The sequence below is a fragment of the Tympanuchus pallidicinctus genome, unplaced genomic scaffold (assembly GCF_026119805.1).
Source record: "Tympanuchus pallidicinctus isolate F22 unplaced genomic scaffold, pur_lepc_1.0 scaffold15, whole genome shotgun sequence".
NCBI classification, from domain to species: Eukaryota; Metazoa; Chordata; class Aves; order Galliformes; family Phasianidae; genus Tympanuchus; species Tympanuchus pallidicinctus.
In genome coordinates, this window is record NW_026294669.1 from 14,756,601 (window position 1) to 14,779,599 (window position 22,999).

The 22,999-nt window shown below is 51.7% G+C and overlaps 1 protein-coding gene across 2 annotated transcripts; it reads right to left on the bottom strand.

Moving 5' to 3' along the window:
• Window positions 1-4,664: 4,664 nt before the first annotated feature.
• On the bottom strand, window positions 4,665-21,304 carry CFAP65 (cilia and flagella associated protein 65). 2 transcript variants are annotated; one of them, XM_052675851.1, is made up of 32 exons: window positions 20,994-21,304; window positions 20,572-20,723; window positions 19,818-19,920; window positions 19,303-19,469; window positions 18,864-19,063; window positions 18,594-18,739; window positions 18,218-18,440; window positions 17,687-17,952; window positions 17,309-17,509; window positions 16,873-17,235; window positions 16,653-16,790; window positions 15,943-16,188; window positions 15,417-15,641; window positions 15,173-15,325; window positions 14,829-14,994; window positions 14,511-14,639; window positions 14,112-14,337; window positions 13,731-13,859; window positions 13,323-13,499; window positions 12,747-12,813; window positions 9,985-10,095; window positions 9,110-9,301; window positions 8,454-8,612; window positions 8,167-8,310; window positions 7,879-7,995; window positions 7,625-7,762; window positions 7,206-7,271; window positions 6,512-6,726; window positions 6,192-6,332; window positions 5,765-6,061; window positions 5,486-5,619; window positions 4,665-4,975 (listed from the first exon to the last, which is right to left on the bottom strand). In XM_052675851.1, exons 1-31 carry the CDS (start codon window positions 21,066-21,068, stop codon window positions 5,532-5,534), a joined length of 5,220 nt encoding a protein of 1,739 aa, XP_052531811.1. In that variant the 5' UTR covers window positions 21,069-21,304; the 3' UTR covers window positions 4,665-4,975; window positions 5,486-5,531. The 2 variants fall into 2 exon arrangements, with proteins under 2 accessions (XP_052531811.1, XP_052531810.1); XM_052675850.1 differs by having other exon boundaries at window positions 5,486-5,623.
• Between the last annotated feature and the right edge of the window lie 1,695 nt (window positions 21,305-22,999).

Genomic DNA, 22,999 nt, shown 5'->3' on the forward strand with positions numbered 1-22,999 from the left:
CTGTGCAGTGTCACACATTGTGTGCAGCTGTCCTCAGGCCAGGGTTGGCACTTGGCTCCAGGGGGGTCAGGAGCAGCGTAGGGGACTTGGCTCCAGGGGGACTTTTTGCTCTGTGCTTTTGGTTCTTCCCCACACCACATGCTGGAAACTTTCAAACTCACTCAAGAAGCCCAGTATGTGCCTTTGCTCCATCCAGTGCAGGGATGTAGGTGACTTGTACTGGAGCAGAGGGTGCTGAGCCAATATGCAGAGGGATGGGGGAAGCAGCAGGAATCATGGCATCTCAATTGCTCCCGTTCCCTCCGGAGTTGCACAGGTTAAACTCTGAGGTCTGGTTTTGCCCCTTTTCCTGGGCTCCCACACTGTCTCATCTCCCATCTCTCCAGGACTCCATATTGTCTGAATGAGGCAAGGAGCAGCCCTGGGCTCTGCGCTGGCCTGGAAGAGAAATCCCAGTTCCCCCCCCAAGAACCTTCCACAAAACATGGCCAGAAGGACTGCAGTAGCAGCAGCATGTGCAGATGCACAGGCAGAGAAAAGATGCAATCCCCCAGTCCTCTGCCCTGCTCCTGTTGTCTTTCCCCATTTCCAGCAGCAGCTTTGCTCGGTGCCAGCAGACTGCTGAGACCTACCTGCAGCTGCACCCGATTACTGCAGGGCAGTCAGCCCTGTGCCTGTGTGCCACAGTGCTACAGACACACATACTGTGTCTCCTGCATGTCACTGCCTGCAATGCTGAGTGCCATCAGTGCATGTGTCCTGCACACGTGCATGGGCTCATGTACGCATGCAACTTGCACCTTCTGTGCACTGATGGCTTTGTGCAAGCTCCATTCATGACTTGAACACTGTGCATGTGACTGTGTGTCATATGCACATCGTCCCATGTGCGTTCATCACGCTACGCATGCTGCAAACCAGCCCATTTATCCTGCACGGATATTGCCTGCCAGGAGTGCACTTTTGATGGGCTGCAGTTGCCCTTGTTGCAGACAGGCTGGACCTGCCTAACGCGAGCCGAACGAACAAAACGTTCAGGTCAGGTCTTGCACGTGGGGCTCGACGCCAGGCAAGTGCAGAGTCGCTCTGGGCTGGGAGGTTCTGTGCTGCAGGCGGCAGAGTGCCCCTTCCCCATCCTTTCTTCCCGGCCAAGTCCCTCTAGGCTGGGAGCTGGTGTCCTCATTGCAGCCACTGCTCGAGGGTAAAGTCCAAGAGGTGGATGGATGCTTGACACCTGCTGCCTGGGAAAGCCAAACAGAGTGGGGCAGGTTAAGCTGGCACAGTAGGGTGGGGAGAGACGGTGGAAAAACAGAAAGAAAGAAAAAAAGGAAGGAAGAAAGTAAAGGGAAGAGGAAAGGGGATCAGAAAGGAATAGAAAATACAGGTGGGAGAGAAGAGATGAGTTAAGGGACAGCCAGGAAAGTGCCTCTAAGCCCATCTCCTCCCCTTGGGGGGGTTCCTCTGGGCTTGTCCCCTGCTGTCTCCAACAGGACCCCATGCCCAGCACCTTCTCCCACCAGACAGGCAGCACCCGGCCCAGTGCTGGGCTGCAGCTCCTCACCTGGCTCCGGTGACACGCTGGCAGCTCGCAGGTGAGTGGCTTCTCCTTCTCCTGCTGGCTCACAAGCAGAAAATGAGGGTGACGCCGGCAGGATGGGGCTTTTATAGCCCTGATAAAAATAGCGCTGCTGGCTGTCGGTCGGGGGGCCGGAGAGATGGGGTTGAGCAGAGACAGGCGAGAGGGCTGGGCTGGCCGTGGCGAGCCTTCTCCCAGCACACCTGTCACAGCTCTGTGTTTGCTCAGAGCAAATATTGACCCAGGGAAGGCAGGCTGGGCAAGGGAGGCGATTAGCCCACCTCGATTAGAGGCAGAGCAGGTCTCTATGCAAACTCTCCAGGGCTGCCTTTGTTAATGGGAGCCTGATGGGCTGATAGGAGCCAGGAGCCTGGGTGCTGGGGCGGGCGGTGGGGAGGAGGAGGTGTAGGGGGGGAGAGGAGGAGACATTCATTAACCTGCACTGGAACAACACCAGCTGTCACTTTTCCACCCACCTGCCCTGCTCACTTTGCAGCCAGGGGTGAGAGGAGTGCAGGCTGGCAAAGCAAGAGAGGCAGGAGAAGGTGTGGGGGTACCCTGCCCTGGGATGGGGCGATATACAATGCGTGTACAGGAGGCAGAGCTCAGCAGCAACACCTCTCTCGCTCTGGCAGCCAGCCCTCAAGGTGCAGCGCTGGAAACAGGATGTGTTTCATTCCCTCCCTGCACACATGCCTTACGCTGGGGTCACTCCATTCCAGAGCTGCACTAGCTTCCTGTATCCATCCAGCCTGCAAAGCATCCCCAGTGGGGAACCCGCACAGATATCCCCATACAGAGCCCACAGGAGCAGAGTAGGTGTGCTCTCTGGCCTCAGCAGCCTCTGTTGATCTCACCCTGAGCCAGCAGGAGCCAGGATAGCTCTGCGTTTCTCTGGCACTCACAGCTCCCTGGATAACAGAGCATGAAGTGCAGCTGCGATGAAAGAAGTTCCATTGTGTGGGTGCACTGGGCTGTTTGTGCAGATGGGGGCATTTGTGGGTACTGCTTTCACCCCCACAACAGACACCCACAGATATCCTATCTCCTGGCAGTGTGTTAGAAACTATCATTGTCGCCCTTTCCGTAGCAAGAGTTTACTTGCAGGTTGCAGTAAATAGATTCTCGCATGTAAGTGGATAGCAGCAGATCCCTATCAGCCGCTGCCATCCAGGTCTTCATCTTTGGCCCTGGCAGCCAGATTTGAAAGGAGGGCTCCATCCATCCCTCCTGCCTGGGGCTCTGATCCCACAGGCTGCCAGACCAGCCCTCTGCCCTGCCCAGCCTGGCATAGCCAGGAGCTGGAGAAATTCCAGAGCACTGGCATTGGTGGCCCTCACCCCTTTCCCAGTAGTTTTGCCAGAAAAGGAAATGCAGAACCATCACTGCCCTGGGTATGATGCTAAGAGGCGAGGCAATGCTCCCTCTCCTCCCAACACCGTATGGAGCTTGCTTGCTTCTCCTGTCTTGGTGTGGGAAAGGCAGTGAGCAGGGCTCCCACCAGAGTCAGAGTGACTGGCTTTTACATGGCAGCTTCTCTCTTGTCCCAAAGGAGCCACCTTCGGTGTCCTGACCTGACCCCACCATGGACCAAAAAGTCCCCAGTGACTGAGGGGATAGAGCTGAGCCAACAAAACCTGGTATCTCAAATATGTGAAAGCAGAGGTGGAGGGTCCCTACCCTGCTTTGCCAAAGGAACCATAGGATCGTTAGAGTTGGAAAAGACCTGTATGACTCTTAAGCCCAGCTGTCAACCTGTCACCACCGTGCCCACTTTTCTCTCTGGCTGTGCAGGCTGCTCATGGCAGGACCTACCCAGGTTCCCAATACTCAATGTTAGGGGCAGGGGATACAGGGGACTGCTCTCCAGCACTGTTCCTGTCTGGATGTGGGGTCACACGAGGTGGGATTCAGGCAAATGGGATAACTGTGCCTTACAGGCACCATAGCAGAGAAGACCAAGAGCAGCTTTGTTCCCCTCCCTTTATCTCCCAGACAAAGACATGATTCAGCAGGTGTTAAATGTTTTAATGGGATTCAGGATGGCTTCTGTCGCCCACTTGCCCCAAGGCCATTCCACCCTTCCCAGGATGAGCAGCCAAGAAGAAAAGGACTGTTGTGTGCTGCACAAACTGCCTACCCATGGAGCACTCCTGATAACCCGGGAGCCCATGGTTTGCCAAACTTTCCCTCTGACCACATCCTTACAGTCAGCTTGGCACTCAACCCCACACAACCATCTCACACCCACTGCAAAGGGACGAGACATTTCTCTCGCAGATGTGTAGACAGCTCCCAGACCTCATCATGATGCAGCAGGCCCAGGGACTTACACAGTCACCTACCCCATCCCCACTGCTATGGGCAGCACCGAGGCTCTGCAGGCAGCTGGATCCCATCTGCTTTAAGAGGATGGTGAGACTGCTACTCACGCCACCCATTTGGGAAGCCAGCGTGGGACATGTATTAAGAAGGTCCTAGTGAGGCGCCTGTATCTGGCAGATTCACCACAAGTGGACCGAACAGCTGCTGCTGCCTTGTTGGGGTGCAAGGACGTGGCACCCAGCCCCTGCTCGTCACGGGCCCGGAAAACAGAGAAGCTGCCGTGGAAGATCTGGCACCCAGCGTGCTAGGAAGAGAGGAGGAGGTATGCTCTCTGAGCTGGCAGCGCAGTATCTCCGACAGCAGGAACAGCTTGGCCCTGGGGCTCAGTAACGCGTTACGCACGCAGGGCTCCTGCAGCGAGCAGAGCTCTGAGAGAGCTGCAGCACCCCCGGGCACAGCCGGCACCTGCCTTCTGCCAAGCAGGGCTGAAGCACCCCGCAGTGCGTGGCTTTCCTGGGGGCTGCGAGGGGAGAAGGAGCGGCTCCAATTCTGCGCCGGCAACGGAGCTTTCTGAAAACAAACAGTGCCACCTCCCGGCTGTGACAACGCGATATGTGGAAGAGACAGTCACAGCCGTACGGGAAGCCAAAGCTGAGCGGCACCCAGCTCCCCCAGTGAGAACCTCGTAGATTTATAAGGAGAGAGCTCGTCCAGGGCACTACTAAACACGGATGCGCTGATGACATCCTATTGCACACCAATGTCTGTGCCTGCAGAGGCTAGGCTCCTTTTATTGGGCTGCTGGAACGCTGCAGCCCTTCACTGTCTGCAGGAGCTGCAGTGCAGCCATCAGAGTTGCTGGAAGATTCAAAGCAGAGATGGGGACATGTTCAGGATGTACAGCCTTGGAGGCAGGCAGCGTGCTGGCATCAAGTCTTGGGGTGGGAGGGTTGGAGCAGCTCTGGACATCATGGGGATGGGATGAAGAGTAGAGATGCGATGTGCCTGCAGAGTTCAAGCAGCATGCTGTGCCACAGCTATGCTCTTGAAGGTTAGAGTGCTGGACTGGCGATTCTGAAAGAGAAGAGATTGCCTTTGGGCTAAGTAGAGTGCAGTCTGCTGCCACCTCCCCGCAGGCAACCATCCATCCCTGGGAGATCATGGGAAATATCCCACCTCCATCTGCACAAGAATTTTGCAGCTTTAGAGATGACATCTCCGTTCAGTAACTTTCCCTTGGTCCCAAATCCCTGGGACCTGGTTTGCCCAGGACTGGACAAATCCTCATTCTTTGCCCTCAGCCCCACATCTGCCTATTCAACTGTGGCCATTCCTTCCACCTAACTGGATCCCACACCATCTCAGACCAGGAGAGCCTGGCCTGCTTTCTGCTCCTTGAGCTGTTTGAGCATGCTGCCAAGGAAGATCTGGGCTCACAGAAGGCTTGGGATAGAACAATAGGCAGAGGCTTTGGGGCTGGATTCTGCCTTCTGCACAGGCAGCCTTGGCACTGAAATTTCAACCTGGCTAATCTAGAACATGGGTTGTTGCCTCAGTTTGATGCATTAAGGACAGGTCCTTTACCTTTGGAAGGGGCTGGGGGGCAGAGCAATGACCCTGGGCCGGGCTGTCAGCACCACCTCCCCACAGCTGGCTTCCACCAGGATGTTCTGCAGTGTGTTTTCCAGTACCATCTCCACCAGACTCCTGAAGGCTGGCTGCCTGGGGATTATCAGACAGTCAACAAGGAAGGATGCTTGTTGCAGCTCCTCCCAGCACACAACAGGCACATCACCAGAGCACACTGTTTTCTACATGCTGAGGCCAATGAACAGCTGCTCTGTGTGTGCAGCTCTTCCTCACCCCTTCATCATCGCCTTCTGCTCCCTCAGCCTCTCATGATGAAAAACTTCACTCAGCCCCTCCCAGGAGCCCAGAAAATCATTGCTAGGAGAGGATTCTTGGCTCATTTCTTTTCTCTCTCCATTCTCCTCGGTGAAAAGATCTGGGGAAGCAGAGAGCCCAGAGGGGATGGTGGAGCACTGTCCTCTGTGTTGGATCTTTGCTGTTTCTTCGTGCTGAAACTGGGAGAAATATGGGATGGGCTCCTGCAGGCTTTTCCTCACCACATCGTGGAACTGGGTGTTCTCCAAAAGGCCCCTGGGGGAGGAAAAGAATGAGTCCCAGAAAATCTGAGCGACCCCAGAGGATCATTGTAAGCCAGAGCAAGCCAGAGGGAGAACCTGGAATATCGGGGCTGCAAAGTGGGTGAGGATGAAGGGGCACACACCTGATGACACCTATCAGCATGTCCGCCACTATCTGCAGCTCCTCTTTGGAAGCAGTAGCCAGGGACAACCATTTGTGGTCTGTCTCTATCCTATCTCTGTCCACACTCCTATCCACAAACGGCAGCTGGTGGATGCTGGGGCTGAGAACCAGGGAGAGATGTTCCATCAGTGAGCTCCTGCAGACCTGCAGCCTCCTGGCTGAACAGCAGCACCGCAGGAAGCAGGGAGCTGCAGAGGTGCCTGGCGAGGCACTCTCCCAGAGGAGCACTATGCTTTGACAGTATCTCCCAATGGGCCACTTCTCACCCAAGTTCCTTACCAGGGCAAGAAGTATTTCGGGAACTCCGAGGCAAAGTTGCTGAAGAAGTCCTCAATAGAGTGGGATCTTGCTGTCACATCAAGGTGTAAAAGGATGGGCCTGGGAGGCTTTGGCTTGACCCACACATGGCTGGCTTCTTTGTCTGACATCAGCCTTCTCTGCAAGTGCCCCGCAGGCAGGTTGGCCACACGGTGGTTACTAATGGGGGGCAGTGTCTGTTGGGGAGCAAGAAATGCAGATCCTTACTGCTCCTCCAGCCATGGGACTGGGTTAAGTGGAATGGCTTTCATATCTCCCCAGCCATCCTTATGCTTGTTCCAGAGGATGCTCTGACCTTATGGCCTTGCTGCCCTGATGTGACAGCAGTTCAGGTGCTGCCTGCCCTGCCCACATGCAGTTTTTCTGCTTATTCAAAACCTTCCAAATCTATTCAGAAAGGGTTGCTGCAGTCGTGGGTGCATACAGGGCTCCAAGTTCACTTCCCATTCCCCTCAGCTGGAAAGTTACAACCCACGGGGCACAGCCAGACAGTCTGATTCTCCTGGCTCTTCCAAACAGTCTGTGTCCCAAAGCCTTGAAGCTACAAATCCCGGTGTGCTCTCTGCCCGGACTCCCGCACTATGAGATCCAGCATCTGCCTCTGCTCTAACACAGTCAGTTTGATTCTGCAGCTGCTGAGGCGGGCCTGACTTACCTTGAATTTCCTGACCACTGCTAAGGGCTCACGGAGATTTTCTATCTCAGCAGATTCTGATGATTTCTAAAAAGAAAAAAGAAGAAAAAAGGAAAGAGAGAGAGAGAAAGAGAAATCAGTGTGTGGAAAGATAAGGAGCTGAACAAGACTTCAGGATTCTCTTTTGCATTGCCCACCTGAAAGTCAATGACCAGTCCTCCCATTCTGCACTGGCCACATTCTTCATGATAGTTATGTGCTTTATGCTCCTGTTTACCCATGTTTACAAATTCAACTACCAACTTCCAGAGCTGCAGGTTTTGTTTTTTTTTCCTAAAGCTGCTCATACACCTCCAAATTTCAGATGATTGTTAGCAAATGCAGAGTTTGCAGCATGTTTAGAGAAACAATTTTCAAGCTCCTCCCTTTGCAACACTTACCCCAACAGGTGGCCTGGGCTGCTTCTCAGCCCTGAGGTCCTGCTCTGTGATGGTGAACTCCACTGCCTGCCGTTCTTTTTCCCTTTCCCAGTCTTGCAGGTCCTTTTCGTACTGAACCAGGGACTCCTGGATGTACACCTACAGAGCACACCATGATTGAGGAGCAGGGAAAGGAGCTGCAAATGACAGAGCCTGAAGGTGGGGACTGTTGGGCTAGCTCAGGTGTCAGGAGCACACGGGCTCCTGGTTCTCACCTCACACACCAGGTCCATGCTGTAGAAGGACACTCTCCCTGAAGGCTGCAGAGTGATGAAACAGGGGGTGCTCCCTCCGGGCTGCACAATTCCCTGCTCTGGGGCAACCTGCAATACCTGTGGGGAAAAATAAAAAAGCCACAGAGGATTTGTTTCTTTGTCCTGTGCCATTGCTATGTGCCCTCTCACTGCAGGAAATTCAGATCTGTGGGGTTCCTCATGCTATTCTAGGTAGGGTAGAGTAGAGAAGGGTAAAGAAGGGTAGAGGAAAAAGAAGAAAGGACTCACCTCACTGTCTTTCACACTGCCTGTCCTCCAGGTGAACACAACTGCCTTGTTCTCTGAGATATTATTGAGAAAGACCAGTTGGCTGGCTCTGGTGCAATTTGGGATATTCCCAATGCAAATCCTGTGGTGTGATAAGGAGGCAGCCTGCAGGAAGCAGGGTGAAACAGCCCTATTGCAGTGGGATTGAGGAAGCAAGGAGCAGGACATTCTGCTGGTGTTGGGGAAGAAGGGGATCTTTCACACATTTTTGGTCTGACCATATTGCTCATGTCAGCACCTGGACTTACCTGCCCAGTCACGGTTAGTTTGGTGGAACCCAGAATGACTGAAGGGGACAAAACTTCTCTGAAAGTGGCACTCTCTTCTGTGGCTTTTGGATCGTAGCCTTCTCCCTGGAAGGTGATCAGAGCTGAATCACCCCCCAGGATGTGGATGGGAACGTCAACCTGCCTTGGACAAAATAAGAGCATGAAGTCCATAGCTGTGATTGGGAGAGACATGCAAAAAGGTAGTGCTCTGGCTAACAGACTACAATTGATTTATGTAAATCACACTCATATGTGAAGAGAAATCCAGGTTCTTTTGCTTTCTTTTCAGTAGCACACACTGCAGGGATGAAATATTTCAGCTTCAGTCTCTTTTGTGGGAGTTATTGGAAGCCAGCAGTGAACCACAAATCTGACCAGATATTGTTTATACCCCTTGGGTACTGTTAGATCCTTGAGAAAATATGTATTGTGATGCCTCTGGCTGTGGAAGAAATGTGCTCTTTGGGATGTAGAGGCTTATGAGACTATCTATCTGCTCTCAGATTCTGCTTCTTGGAGGGATGGAACTCAATTCAGCTGTAGCATTGCACGGACCAAAAATCAATACAAAATCTAAAGAATGTGAGGCATAGGACAGCAGAAAGGGTACTTAGCAGTTATGAGAAAGGCCTTACCAAGTATGTTCTGGCTTCCAGTGGTGAGAAGATCCACTCAATATGACCTGTAGTGCCAGGGGCGATTTCTCCTCTAGGAGTCAAGCAGATAAATACAGGATGCTGATAATTGTCCTTCTGCACCCTCATGATGCTGTCCAGCTGAACCTCGAACATCACTGTTGTGGAGCTCCCGTTGTAAAGTTCATAAATCTAATGTGAATCACAGAGTGGAATGCTCATTAAGACCCTGCACAAGTTAAACCAGTTAACACTTCCCCAGAGGACTCTGATAAGAATTAGTAATTAATTAGTCAACCCGTTTCCTAAGTATGAGGGACTTCGTAACACCAGGAGTTATCACAGAGACACTAATAGGCTCTGTGCTGAAGATTTATCACTGTACATGTATGCTGATGACTACAATGCCTCTCCAAGTGGTGCCCTCTGAATTTAGTCTAGGAAGAAATTAATGCAAGTTAGCTAAAGGAATCGCTGCAAAGCGGATTACTTGAAATGCAAGAACACTCTTGCTAAAGTGATTTTAATTCAATTCAGTCTTCCTCATTTCCCAAACAAATTAGGCAGAACAGAATCAAAGCTCCCAATTTTTTTTATTTATTTTTTTTTTTTTTCTGAATAAGTATTTAAGGAAGTTTAATTAATTTACTAAGAAACTAATTAGGATTTATTTCCAGAGTGCCTGGAGCAGCTAGACAAGTCATCACTCGGATCCAACATAAAAGAACAGGGAAAGAGTCCAACTCTATAAGCATTCTGGTTGGAGCCAATGCCAAATCTTGTAGAACCGGAGGTAAGGAGAGATGCCTTCCCTACGACCATCTCAGCACGCAGTTCCAGGCAACTGCTGCTGGGTTTGGCCCTAGAATGCTCACCTGTATGGGGGGGTGGGATGTCCCAATGGCAATGGGCATGAAGAGATGCTTGGAGGAAGCAAAATGAACATATCGCTGCTCTCTCTCCACCGTCACACCTCTGAAGTTCAGCTATGGCAGAAAGAAATGCATTCACTGTCTCACAAAGCTTTGGCCCCATCAGCAATGATGACACAAATACTTTGCAAGCTGAAGGCAATCCATTCACAGCCTGACATTGGTAACACCAGGACAGTGAGCAAAGGCAAGGAACTGAAGAGATTGCTCAACTGATGGTTTTTCTCTGAAAGGCTTGCAGGTTGTATCACATATGGTGCATTTCTTTTTCTTATGTCAGGCACCGAGCCCAAAGGTTGCCGAAGTTCCCAGCTGAATTTCAGGTGATTGAGTAATGACTAACAGTATCCTGTTAGTAAAGTAGCCACCACATCGTGCAAAGCAGACGGAGTTACAGTTGGTTCATGGAAAGGAAGAGACATGGGGTTCTGCATATTGAGAAAGCTGTGGCTAGGCTCACATGAGTCATGGTGCAAAGTTCCCAGCAGGACCACCTCGAAGCACCCTCAAGCTGTCTGCTGCCTGGAGAGGGGCTGAGATGGAATCACAGAGCTCATAAAGTCTCTGCATGGACAAAGGGAGCTAAGTCACTGCAATTTGCTGTTAGCCTAACGGTTACTTTCCAAGTGCATGCACAGAAGATAAGGAAGACATTAGAGATGATAGGTAAAAGCCTTGGATGGAAATCTAAGGGAGATGCTGTGTGTATCAGCAGCTTAAACAAGAGCAGAGAATGCTGATTCTTCTGGAAAAGCCCCTGCCAGTTCAGTTCTGTAAACAAAGTAAGTAAGGAGAGAGGACTAGAAATACAAAGCTAACAAAAGCCTGCATGGGATTTCATTATTTCATCTTTTCAAAGCACTACATGAGCATTCATCCTCCCTGGGCCCTTAACAAGCCAGATACCATGCAAGTAAAGGGAGAACATGAGCTGATGTTTCCAAACTGGAAAGGGGAAATGGATCAGAAACCCTCCTGTGCTTTGGGAGCGAAGCATCCATTTATATTACTGGAAGGCTGGATAACATCACTACTCTGAGGCCAAGCAGTCTGAAATTTGACAAAGGACCAAGCAATATGTTAGCCTGAAGGTCTCCACCTCTGCGTCGCTGCTATACCAGATTTCCAAAACCTAACTTCTGGGGTGATATGACAGCATTTGCTTCCCTCAAGGTTAGCATATATTCTGCAAGATTCTCTTGAGTTCCAGGTGAGAATCAGCACAGCAATGGCAAGGGTGATTTCAGAGGGTGTATGGGAACTGTTGATCACAGCCTGAACCTCTGATTGACCACCTGAGGCAAGCAATGAGTCAGCCGTGGGAGCACAGGTGAAGGCAATTCAGCCTTGCTACCAGAAGAGGTGGAGTCTGGCTAGGCTCTCCTAGATACCATTTAAGTGCAGACTGCCACTAAAGAAGGACCTCTTTCTGGAGGCTGCTCCTTATGGAGTTTATTGTGAGCCTACAACATTGGTGAGCATTTTCCATTTATTATCTTTCCACTGCAATAATCCTACTTAAACTAACCTCTGTACACTTATTGATTGTACACCTCTGTATACTCATTGATTGTACAAGTGGGTTATGGTGATTTCAGCCCTGGGGGTGGTGGCTCTACACTCTTTATCCATGGAAGGAAGGAGAGCACTCTGTGTTCGGCCCCTCAGCTGCCCTCTCTGCAGAAGGAAGAGCCTCTCCCACTCCCGTGTTCTGCTGTTGGCTCTTTGGTACTGACACTGTGCATCTTTTCATTTATTACAGTCACCTGCACTGTTCCAGGTCTGTCCTGCTGTCACAGAATTAGAGAATCACTTGAGGGAATCTCAAAGGCCATTTAGTCCACCACCCTGCAATGAACAGGGACACCCCCCAGCTCCATCAGGGGCTCAGAGCTCCTCCAGCCCAACGTTGAGTGTCTCCAGGGACTGGGCTCCCCCCCAGGGCAGCCTGTGCCAGTGCCTCACCACCCTGACTGTAAACAACTTCCTTCTATCCAACCTAAAGGCACCTGGTCCCCCCTAAAGCCTAATGGCTCAGTGGCCAGCTGGTGAAATGCTCATAGCCACTCTCTGTGCCAGGCAGGCAGAGCACAGGGAGCCTGTCCAAGGGCTTTGAGGGAAGGCACAGTTAAGCCACTGTTTGAACAGCTTGGTCAAAGGGTTGGATTTTCAGCTGACAATAGTCCTGAGAGAAAAGAAAAATAAAAGAGATGTGTGAACACAATGGTCTCACAGGAAACTTCAGAGGCAGACAGGAAGGCTCAGATGGGCATGAGCTGTGCCTGGCAGAGCACAAGGTGACTCTGACTCTAACTGACAGTCTGAGATGGGGGAGAGAGGAAAAAACTCATTCCAAGCCTGAGGAAATGCCATGGGATAACACAAAGCAGATCAGCTCTGGGGTACTTTAGCAAGTGGCAAAGCAGGAGGAATGAGTAGGAGGCTCCTCAGCTGTTGGCAAGGAGGAAGAAGTGGGTGGACTAAGGCTGAGACTGCAGCAGGAACAGCCAACCAGGAGTGCAGGGAATGCCTGCTGGGCTGGGGTTTGTCACAATGCTGGCTTTATGTCTCTGCTTTGGCTGGTGCAGACTGCATGAGAAGGCCCCAGGCTCTTGGCCTGCGTAGCTCCTGGAGGAATGCCCTATAATCCAGCTCCTACCTGATGCTGTTCTGCAAACACACACAACAGACACCTGCTGCCTTACCAGAATCTCATGGCCATAGGAAGCCTTCAGCAACACAGGCAGGTGATCGGTGCCAATGAAATCGTGTCTAGCAGTGCAAGAGGAGGAGGAAAAAAAAAAAAAAGTTAGAAACCAACCTTGATCCCAGGGTGGTAGAATCAGGGTCACACGGTACATTAGAGACAATTCATTTCCCTGCTAAAGAGTCACTGTTGCGTAAGGGCTTCTCAGAGAGAGAGGGGGACAGCTGTGCTCGGGTGGGAACAAGCGGTGTAGTGTTGGTTTTAATCATACACCAGTGCAGGGACCTGAGATTCTAGGCCATATGAAGCACCAGCCCTTCTCAGATCAGGGCTGTTATAGAAAGAGAGCTGGCCAACTGCCTGCACACCTCCTACAGGCAAAGAAGGCTCTAGCTGTTGGCGAAGACAGGAATATCACTGTGTAGTCATCGCTGCAGAAAGTACGGGCTCAGGGACTTTGCACCTGCCCAATGTCTGCTGGGCAAGAGGTGTGTGAAGGGAAAGGATCTGGCATGAAAGAAGGAGGGCATTCTGCCAGCAGGTGCTGTCCTGGCATGCAAGATGATGCCATCACCTGTGTGAGAGCTGGACAGCTTCCTCTTGTCCTGGAAGAAGCTTCCCTGACTTAGGGGAAATGCTGAAGAGCTGATTATCCTGAATTCTCATCTGATGCAGCTCCTGCGAGCTGAGATCTGCATCCTCTGCCCAGTGTTCCATGTCCATCTTCTGATCAGAAGGAAAGAGGAAGGCCCTAGGGACCCAGTGAGCTAGTCAGTGGCAGGGATGGACAGCTTGCCCAGGTCGATGTGTTCAGTCCAGCTAGGCTTCCCCACCCAGACCCACTAACAGGCCTCATTCACAGCCTCGTAACACAAACCACACCACTCCATTCATTCTCTAATACCTCATGGCCCCTGTGAGCATTCCCATCTCCCCCTGCGGACCCCCAAGGGAAGGATGAGCTCCATCCAGCACTGCTTACCACTCCACAGGCACCACACCATTGTTTACCAGCAGGAGCATCACAAGGGCAGGCTCTGAGCCTATGGGGGCAGCTCCAAAGTTGAAATCCAGCAGGAGAGGTGTGTATATTGGGGGGATCAAGTACGTGCTGATCAGCGGGGAGAAAGAAAAGGTTAAATTGAGACAGAGGGTTTGGAACTAGATGGTTAGAGGTTCCTTCCAACACAAACAACTCTATGATTCTACGCTGTCTATCTTCCTTATAATTCTTTTTGATCCTTTTGCTCTTTTTGGAGAAAGAATACTGGGCGTAAGGAATGCCTTTGGATTTGCTCTGATTTTTTACGTATGGGATACATGGAGGATCGGTGACTACTGCTTGGCTTACCCCTCACCTCACCTGTGCCTTGTGGGAACACTGCAGGTGAGCTCACTGGGAGCCGGGTCTCGCTGCAGGTATTCATTCAGTGTGTCCAGGGAAAGCAGCCTCCAGAGGAGCAGCCTGCTGATGCCGCTGGCACTCCCTGCTGAGCAGGCGTCAGCGATGTGGAACGTTGGGTGGACGCCTGTTGCTTCTATGCAGCAGAGGAGTCGCTGCTCTGCTTTTGTACTTGCAAGATCTGGAACTTGGGAGACAAAAGTAAAGGGAAAAAGTATGCTGGAGAGGATGAACTGCTCAGCAGAGTGATTTCTGCTGTCAGGATGGTTACAGTCCTGCACAGTTTGGTCTATTCTGGCACAGACTGCTTGGCTGGGAGGGAATACCTTCTTCCTCTTCCCACAAACACGCATTTCTCACCTGCAGGGGAGCAGATTGCATAGCTGATGGACCAGGTGTAGTGCAGCTGCCGGGCTGGCCTGACTGTTACTCGCACAAAAGCTTTTGACCTTGCAGGGATTGTCCCTCTGGAGTGTTCCAGTTCCAAAGCTGTAGGAGAAAGGAGGTGGCATGAGCTCCGGGCATCTATCCTAAAACACGCAAGTATCTTGTACATAGTTTATGAGAATGGTGGCAAGTTAGCCAGCAAGCAGCTCAACCTCTGAGCATGTGCTAGCACCATTTTGCAGAAAAATGGGGAAGGACAAGGCCCCATGCCAGGCTAATTTCCCCCAGTACCCATCTGATCACTGCAGACTTCCTCGGGGTCACAAAGCCCAGTGATCAGCTGTTCCACGCTGAGGATGTACTGCAGAGAACAGATCCCATCGTTCAGAAGTACCATGCTGCAGTCTTTCAGATTGCCAACCAGAACATTTCCAAGGTCCAGGTGTTCCTTTTGTGCCTGAAATGCAAATCCGTCATGCAAAGCTCACCATTACATGTAGAGCATAGCAGTGAATGTAGCCACCATGTTGGACCATATGCAGAACAAATAGAGGAGAGCAGGCAGTGGGAGGAGAGAGATGAGAGTGTCAGAGGAGCCAAAGACCCACATCTCACTATAGGCCCCATTTCCTTACCCTGATGGTGCCTAGTGCCCCCTCTCCAACAATCCTTAAATTATAATGGATGCTTTGGGGTGACACAGGTGCTGGGCTTTCCCAACCCACAAACACTGCAGCTCGCAGGAGATACTTGGTCACGTTGTCAGGGGTAAAAGTCCATACTTGAGCCTGAAACCACAAAGGGAAGGATAACACTGATGGGAGCTCCAGAACTGTATTGTAGAGATTACAATGCTATTTTGATAGAACCTGAGCTTACCATGGCTTCGTAGGGCTGGAGGAGCCCTGCTGCTGGTCTGACAGACAGGAGCTTGCTGTCAGAGTGGTGGATCTTCCATGTGAAGGCCATGGGTAGCCTTGTGCAGTTCTTTATGGTATACCTTTGTGTTGAGGAGGTCCCTATGCAAACAGGCTTGAAGTATAGATTACCATCACCTTCTAAGAGCAAGAGAAGGGACTCTGCACAACTCCGGAGCATGATCTCCTGTGGTGTTCAAAGAAAAACAATAGATGTTGTCCAGAAGTCTCAGCCTACCTTTGGATGGAACTTGAAAAGGGTTGCTTCTTCCAGGATGGAATCCAGAACAAATGGGCTGAAGGAGGATGGGAAGGACCCTGGACTGAGCTCTGAGCATCATATAATACTTTCCAAGAGACAGAGATACAAGGAAACGAGATATAGAGTATCTGGTATCATGAGAATCTTCCATTAGCAGTGTGGATGGAGAACTGATGTGTACAATGGAAGAAATCATTCTCAGAAGCTTATCCTTCCCTCTGCTTACCTTGGTGTACCCTGGATAGGAGTTCAGCTGCAAGGACAGGGTGTGTTGCTGTGATACAGTGTTAACTGGGCGAGTGGAGAGAAAGAAAATCTGGTGGTCTCCTGGCATGATGTGTCCTGAGTGGGGCTTGACCAAAACAGAGGGACCAGCAGCTTGGTTCATGCTGAAGGTTATCATTGAGGTGCCTGTGTTTGAGAGCAGAGCACTGCAGTAGGTGTCCGTGTCAGAAGCCACAGGAGGAAAAGTCTGGAGGAAACAAATAAGAAGCATAGTTTGACCTTATGGGATCAGTGCTTTATTGTGATAGAAATGCAGCAGGGAGAAGCAGGAAAACTTGCACTCCACCTTGCAAGCCTCTTACAAAAGTGTGGATTCTGTGCTCTGCTCTCCATTTGTCTAAGAGTGTGTGGAGTGCCTAAGGCACCTGAGAGCGGACTAAGCACCCTTGTCAGTGCCTACACCCACTTAAACAAGGCCAGAAGGAGATTCCAAGAGCTTTCCATTCCGAGCTGACGAGATGCTGCATGCAACCTGTCACATCGAAGTAACACAGGACAAAAGGTTTCCAATTTTTTCCCAAACCAAGAGTCTCCCCATCATCGTAAATCACCTAAGACATGCCTCAGGATGTTGAAATGGGGGCAAAGCAAAAGTTCACAAGTAAACACTGAGCATCTCTGCAAAATTCCAATTTCTTAAAGTTCACACACCTTGGGGACATCTAAGAGGTACTGTGGGATGAAGTGCTCCCGTTTTGCTTCATACGTGTGTGCCCTCAGCCTGATGGTCAGGCACCAGGGTGGGCAGGTGGTGGCATCCTCCTCAATGTTGCTGTATTGTCTCAGAACCTACAGGCATGGAGGAGACAGAGCTGAGACAGAGCATGAGGGAGGGAGCATAGCAAGGTGCCTCCTGACCATTCCTACTAACCTTGTAGAAGGCAAAACCTTCCAGCTCTGCGGCGTAAAGGCTGTTGAGCTGGGTGGGCTGGAAAAGGACACGGAAGGCTGAAGACTTCAAAGGTGGGATGTCACAGATTTCGGGGGTCACTTGGAAAGCACTGCCATGGGTTGGAGTCCAGGCAACAGTGATCTTTCCTTTGGTGTGGTTGGTGACACAGAGAGGAAGCGGTTCTGCCTTGTGGAGTGGCACACAGCACCCAAAATCATGCTCCCTGGGGCTGACGCTAACGTGAGGCGGAAACAAGGCCAGGTCGCTGCTCATGCCATCACAGAAATATTCACTCATGGAGCTGGCTTCAGTGTATTCCTTGGGGGGCTCGTCCAGAGGGATCTACAGGATGGGAGCATCTTGGTGTGTGCAGGGTAAATGTTGCACTTTGGACTTCAGGGAGAGCAGCTCATACCTGAGGAAGGAGCATGAGGGCCTTCTTCTCATCCATCTGCAACTTCCCATCCTTCAGCATCATGCTCAGGATATCAGGGGGATAGAAGGTCAGCCCCCTCACCGTGTTAGTTCGGTACCAGGAGAGGTGTCTCGCCTGCAGGATGGCTGGCTTAGTGGTGTCTGAATGACAGGTACCAAAGAAGTCCACATACAGGGGTCCCTGGGAAAACAACAGAAATTCTTGTACAAAATAAGCTGCCCTTCTATGATTTCCTTGATAGTTACCTCAGAGATTATAGAGACATACAGATTTGCTACTAGCTTTGAGAGGCCAGCCCTGGTGGGTTAAAAACCTTCTGAGCTCTCGCAGTGGTGATACCACCCGCTGCTCCCTTACCTGATGATGAACGAGGCACACCACTCTGCGGTGGTAGCTGATGGGGTGAGCAGGGCAAAAGATCACCTTCAGCACGAGGGTTGTTGTGCCCTCCAAGACCCCACAGGGGCGATCCAAAGAGAAGACGCTCCCTCTGCCATCGATATCAAACTGGTAGTACGCAGGGACATCTGAGACATTGCTGATTTTCAGCGTCTGCATTGAGCTTTCCCCAAGGTTGATCCAGTTGAAGTCTACAGAGGATTGGTGCAGAGATACACATGGGCCTAGAACAACAAGAAGACACAACCAATCATTCACAGCCAGCATGGCTTCACCAGCAAACCCACCAGTCCCAGCAAGCAGCTTCACATTCGCCTCCAACTGTCTCACATCTCAAGACAGTGTAAATTTAAATCAGTGCCCCAGGGACGGCATGGATGGCAATAGAAGGTACATCTTTGAGGGCTGGGACAGTCCCTAGTTCTTCCCCAAGCACTAGCGCTTCCCCTGCAGGGCTGAAAGGAAAGTGGAAACATGGGAATCTTTCACCTTTACATGAGCCAACCATCTTTAGAACAGTCTGCTGGAGGCACCCAGTGGGTGTGACAGTGAAGTAATCCGTGCTGTGCTCTCCTACTGCCTGTGGCTGAAACTGTATGCACAAGGCCAGCTTCCCTTTGGCAGGGACAACAGCATGGGACACGTTGCAGGAGAAGACGTGATCTAGGAGCAGAGGATCTTTTGCTCTTTCTATCGTACATGGTGCATCAACCTGGAAGCAGAGAAGAAACAGGCTCATCACATTTTATTCACACTCCCACCTGGGCTATTTTCACAGCATTACAGGAGATTCCTAAACCACATCTCTCAGGGACATGTGCCAACTTGTCACCCTCTTACAAAAGCACTCTCCCTCTTCACATACCACAGACATGTTGAGGATTTCTACAAACTTCTCCACTCTTGTGCCTACTGGCACCGACCCGAAGCACAGCACATCCTGTAACTTGCCAGGCTGTCCGCTTTTGTGCTGTTCCCCTGGCACATTCACTTGCAGATAGGGGTATTTGGCTGTGAAAGAAGATCATACACAGCATCGCCTCCTAGCACAGCACCTCCATGTATCCCTGTGGGATGCTGCCCTAAGGTTAGGGACAATACATGTTAATGAGCATTAAACACAAGAATGACTAACCCTGGGCTCTAAGCTGCATGGTTCTCTTTTGCTTTTCTTCAACACCAAACAAACACGTTGCTATTACGTTGCACACTGCAGCTGTCTTGGGTTGGAAGAGCACCTTAATGGTGCACTCAGCACCTGCGCTCAGCATGCCGTGTTCAGGAATCATGTAGAAGGGGCTGGGTGTCTCCCAGGCAAACACTGTGATGAGGTCACTAGGAAGCAAGGACGTTTGGAGAAGATGAATGGAGCCATTCTGCCTGTGCAATCGTGCATAGGATGGGTCTTTCCCAATGGGTTGCTCAGTTAGGATGTGAAACAAGCAATGGGAACATCAGAACATCTAATGCATCTGGCCAAACACTTTGGGGAGTTGTTAGAGAATGGGAAGCCCAAGAAGGTGGTCATATATCTGACCAAACCAAGAGGGGCAGCTCAGCCACATGGCACTCACCCCACATTGCGCACAGTGAATGTCGTCTCCGCGGTGCTGTGCACAGCACAGAGAGGCAACTGGACAACAGCTGGGAAGGACAGGCAGGGACGTGGAAGCACAGCACGCAGGGCGACAGAGAACTCACCCTCAGCCTTCTGAAAGCAGATGCTGTCTTCGTAGTCCCTCTGCATGGAGAAGTGGGGGGAGACAGCAGTCAGATGGGCTCCTTCTAGCTGAGTTCTGCACTGAATTCATCCCATTGATCTCTGGGATCGAGCCAGGGACAAGTAGTTCAAATGCCTTATTTTACTGACATTGGTGAGAGGCAGTATGGGCAAATTGGGAATACTTTATGCAAGGAGACCTCTCCCAACTGCCAGCCATAACCACAGGCAAATTGCTCCCCCAGCTGTTGGAGGCATGGAGATTGCAGGAGGGTTATGCTGTCCTACACTGGAATCTCCCAAAAGGACGGGTTCCCTCCCTGAAAGCCAAGCAGGGCACTGAGAGCAGATTAGATGCTGCCACTTTACCTTTTCAGTGGGCCGGAAAATGATGGGCAGGGTTAAGGACATGCCAGGGCTCAGGGCAATCGGCTGGGGAAAAACAGTGATGAAGAACCGCGTGGAAGGACATCTGGATAACGAGATTAAAACAGGACATTTTGTCTGATGCCATACAGCTTTTCTATTAGGTAGCAGAAAAGAGAATGAAGTATTAAAAGATTCCAAAGCCCCACAGTTAGAAGTGACTTAGGAACCTGACCCCAAAGCCACTCAGCAAATAGAGGCAGAACCCAGGTGTCCTGAAAATCCGTTCCCAGCTCTAAATACCTGCCCTTCCTTAAACTGTGCTTTACATTCCCAGGCCACACAGTGCGAGCCAAACTCTTACTAAGGGCAGAAACATTTGAATCTCAGAGCAGGCAGGGTCACAGGGAGTGCTGGCACCCAGCAGAACTCCCTGGAGCCATGGTTTCAGGACACACTAGCGGCTGGCTGGCATACATCCACGATTCAAATCTCACTAGACTGGAAATGCCTCACAGACAGAAGTATCAGCAAAACCGAATTTTAAAAAGGCATTTCATTTTAAATACTCCTGCTGGGAACAAGGGCTGTGCATCTGAATTAGTGGGTTTCTGCCCTGCTGCACCAGCGTGCACACAGCCTGCAGTGCATAGCCCAAGGGAAGAGAGGCAGGTGGATCAGAGAGTGGGATGGAGCAGAGGAATGAAGATGCAGTGAGAGGGTGAGGAGGAAAAGGAGAAAGAAACTTCCTACACACCTGTAGCTCAGCTTCTGGGTTTTCTCATGAACATTTTTCAGAACCAGATGTTTGATCACCTCTTTTCCAAGCTCCCAGCCACGCCATTGGAGTGTTTCTGCCACTTCAATGCCCCAGAATATGCCTTTCTTCTTTGCCTTTCTTGAGGATGGCTTAGGAATTTGCAACAGGAACATCAGCAGTTTGTGAAATTGGGAGAAGTCACCCCCACAGCTGTTGCCTTGCTCTAAAAGCTTGTGGCCTTGGCAAGGGATTTAGAGCCACCCCGTGCCAGGGTCCCAGGAGTCCCCAAAGCTCTGTGGGGTCCTCCTGGATGTCAGAAACTACAGAAGCAGGGGTTAAAGAGACGGTAGCTGTCTCCCTTCCCCTGCCCTTCCTGTAAATCCACCCATGGCAACAGCACCCTTGGTTTCAGCACTCACCTTTCTGACACAGCCACAGCACCGCCTCTGAAGAAGGTCCGGGTTGGGGGGTTCCCCCTGCACCTGAGCCAGCATCTGAGGAATGAGAGGAAAGCATCCTCGCACACACCACTCCTCTGCCAAGCTCCTTGCTCCAGCACCTGGGAGCCCCTAGGGCTCAATCACCCCTCCTCAGGGATTCCTGGCATCCCCATTTCCCAGCTGGGCCCATCTCAGCTTGGAGAGCAGGGTTTTATACTGCTCGTATAGCCCCGTCGAGGGCTCTGCAGCAGGGCCCCACTCCCTACAGCACGGGGGCACAGCTCTGCTCCCTCTGCCTGAGCCCACCTCGCTTCCCAGTTCCGGCTCAGCGCCACGTAGCATCACTCCCGTTGCCATGGCAACCGGACGCGGCGGCGTCGTTTCCCGTAGCGACGACGGCGGCCGCCCCGGATCAAATTGCGTGTGGCTGCGGCCGCCAGGGGGCAGCAGTGGGACAAGGAGAGGGTACGGAGTGCTGAGGGATCGGATGGGTGAGGGGGATCGAATGGGGAGGGGGTGCAGGGGATCCATATAGGGGGTCCGGGTAGGGGTGTATGGGGGCAGATATAGGGTTTCAGGGCGCAGACGGGATGCATGGGTGCAGGGGGCAGATAGGGGATGCAGTGGGGGAAGTAGGGGGTGCAGATAGGAGGACGCAGGGAGCATATCTGGGAGCCCGTGTGGCTTAGGGGGCATACATGGAAATGCAAAGTGTACAGGAACAGATAAGGAGGTGCAGATGTGGGGGTCAAAGTGGTGCAGAGGGGAGATGTAGACCAGGAGATAGGACAGGAAGATGGAGATGGATTGGGTCACAATGTATATGGTGGCAGACGGGGGTGCAGATGGTGCAGAATGCAGATGGGGAGAACAGGGAGCAGATGGGAGCACAGATAGATGAAGGGGTGCTGGGGTGATGGCAGGGTGGAGGGGGGTCAAAGAGAGCCTAAGGGGAAGAGAAGATCTGGGTAGGTGCTGGATAGGGGGCAGAGATGGAATGAAGCTGGAAGCAAAGGTGCAGTGAAGAAGTGTGGGTGCATAGGAGGAGTGGGGGAGAGGGCTGTGGGGCTCAGGAGTGGGAGTACTTCGTGTATGGGGGATGCAATAGGCTGGAGGGCACTGGCATGGGGATGGGATTGCACTTCAGTGGGGCAAGGCCAACCCTTGGAACATCAGTGGCCCAAGCAACAAGCTGTGACTGCTGCCAAAAGCAGTTCTGGAATTGGGTGAAAGCAGATGAAGGAATGAAGGGGACTTTCGTATCCCCATCAGGAACACCTGGACAACCCCTCATGGTGTAGCACGACACAGAGCAGGGCTGCTGGATCTAGGGCAGAGGCAGGGAGGAGATGCAGCTTTAATGGCATTTGTCAGTGTTTACACCGTGAGTCATCCGAATGAGCAGCTGTAAATCAGCACCCCAACCCCTCCTGCAGCTGCGACCCCTCCTGAGTTCCCCAGCACTGGATGAGTGCCTGGCTCCTGCAAAAACAATCTCATAAATAACAGCAGCAAAACAACCCCTCCTGCAGCCACCGAGCCCCTGTGTGTGGCAGGCGCGGGACAGACGCCTCCCATCCATCACTTTAATGGTTGTACTCTGGAAATTAAAGCTGTCACAGCCCATCAAGGTGAACGTTTTAAGCTTGTGACATCCCTCCAGCTCCCCTCCTCCTTCCTGGTGCTCCCTGTTCTCCTGTCTTTCCTTTCCCTCTCTACCCCACATCTCTGGACAGGGTGCCCAGGATGCCTGGCACCCAGGGAGAGCTGCTGAGCTGCCAGCAGCCACTGAGGGTCACTGTGCCCCCACACAGCACAGCTTTCCACTCCTGCACTCCTCTTACCCTTCCCTCTGTCCCCAGCCCCTGGTTCTCCACCTGTGTTGCTGTCACAGCATCTCCTAAGGAAGCACTGACAGGCATATAGGGGAAGAATTATATATATACATGTATCCACACACACTCCTATATAAAGGGTCTGCCAGA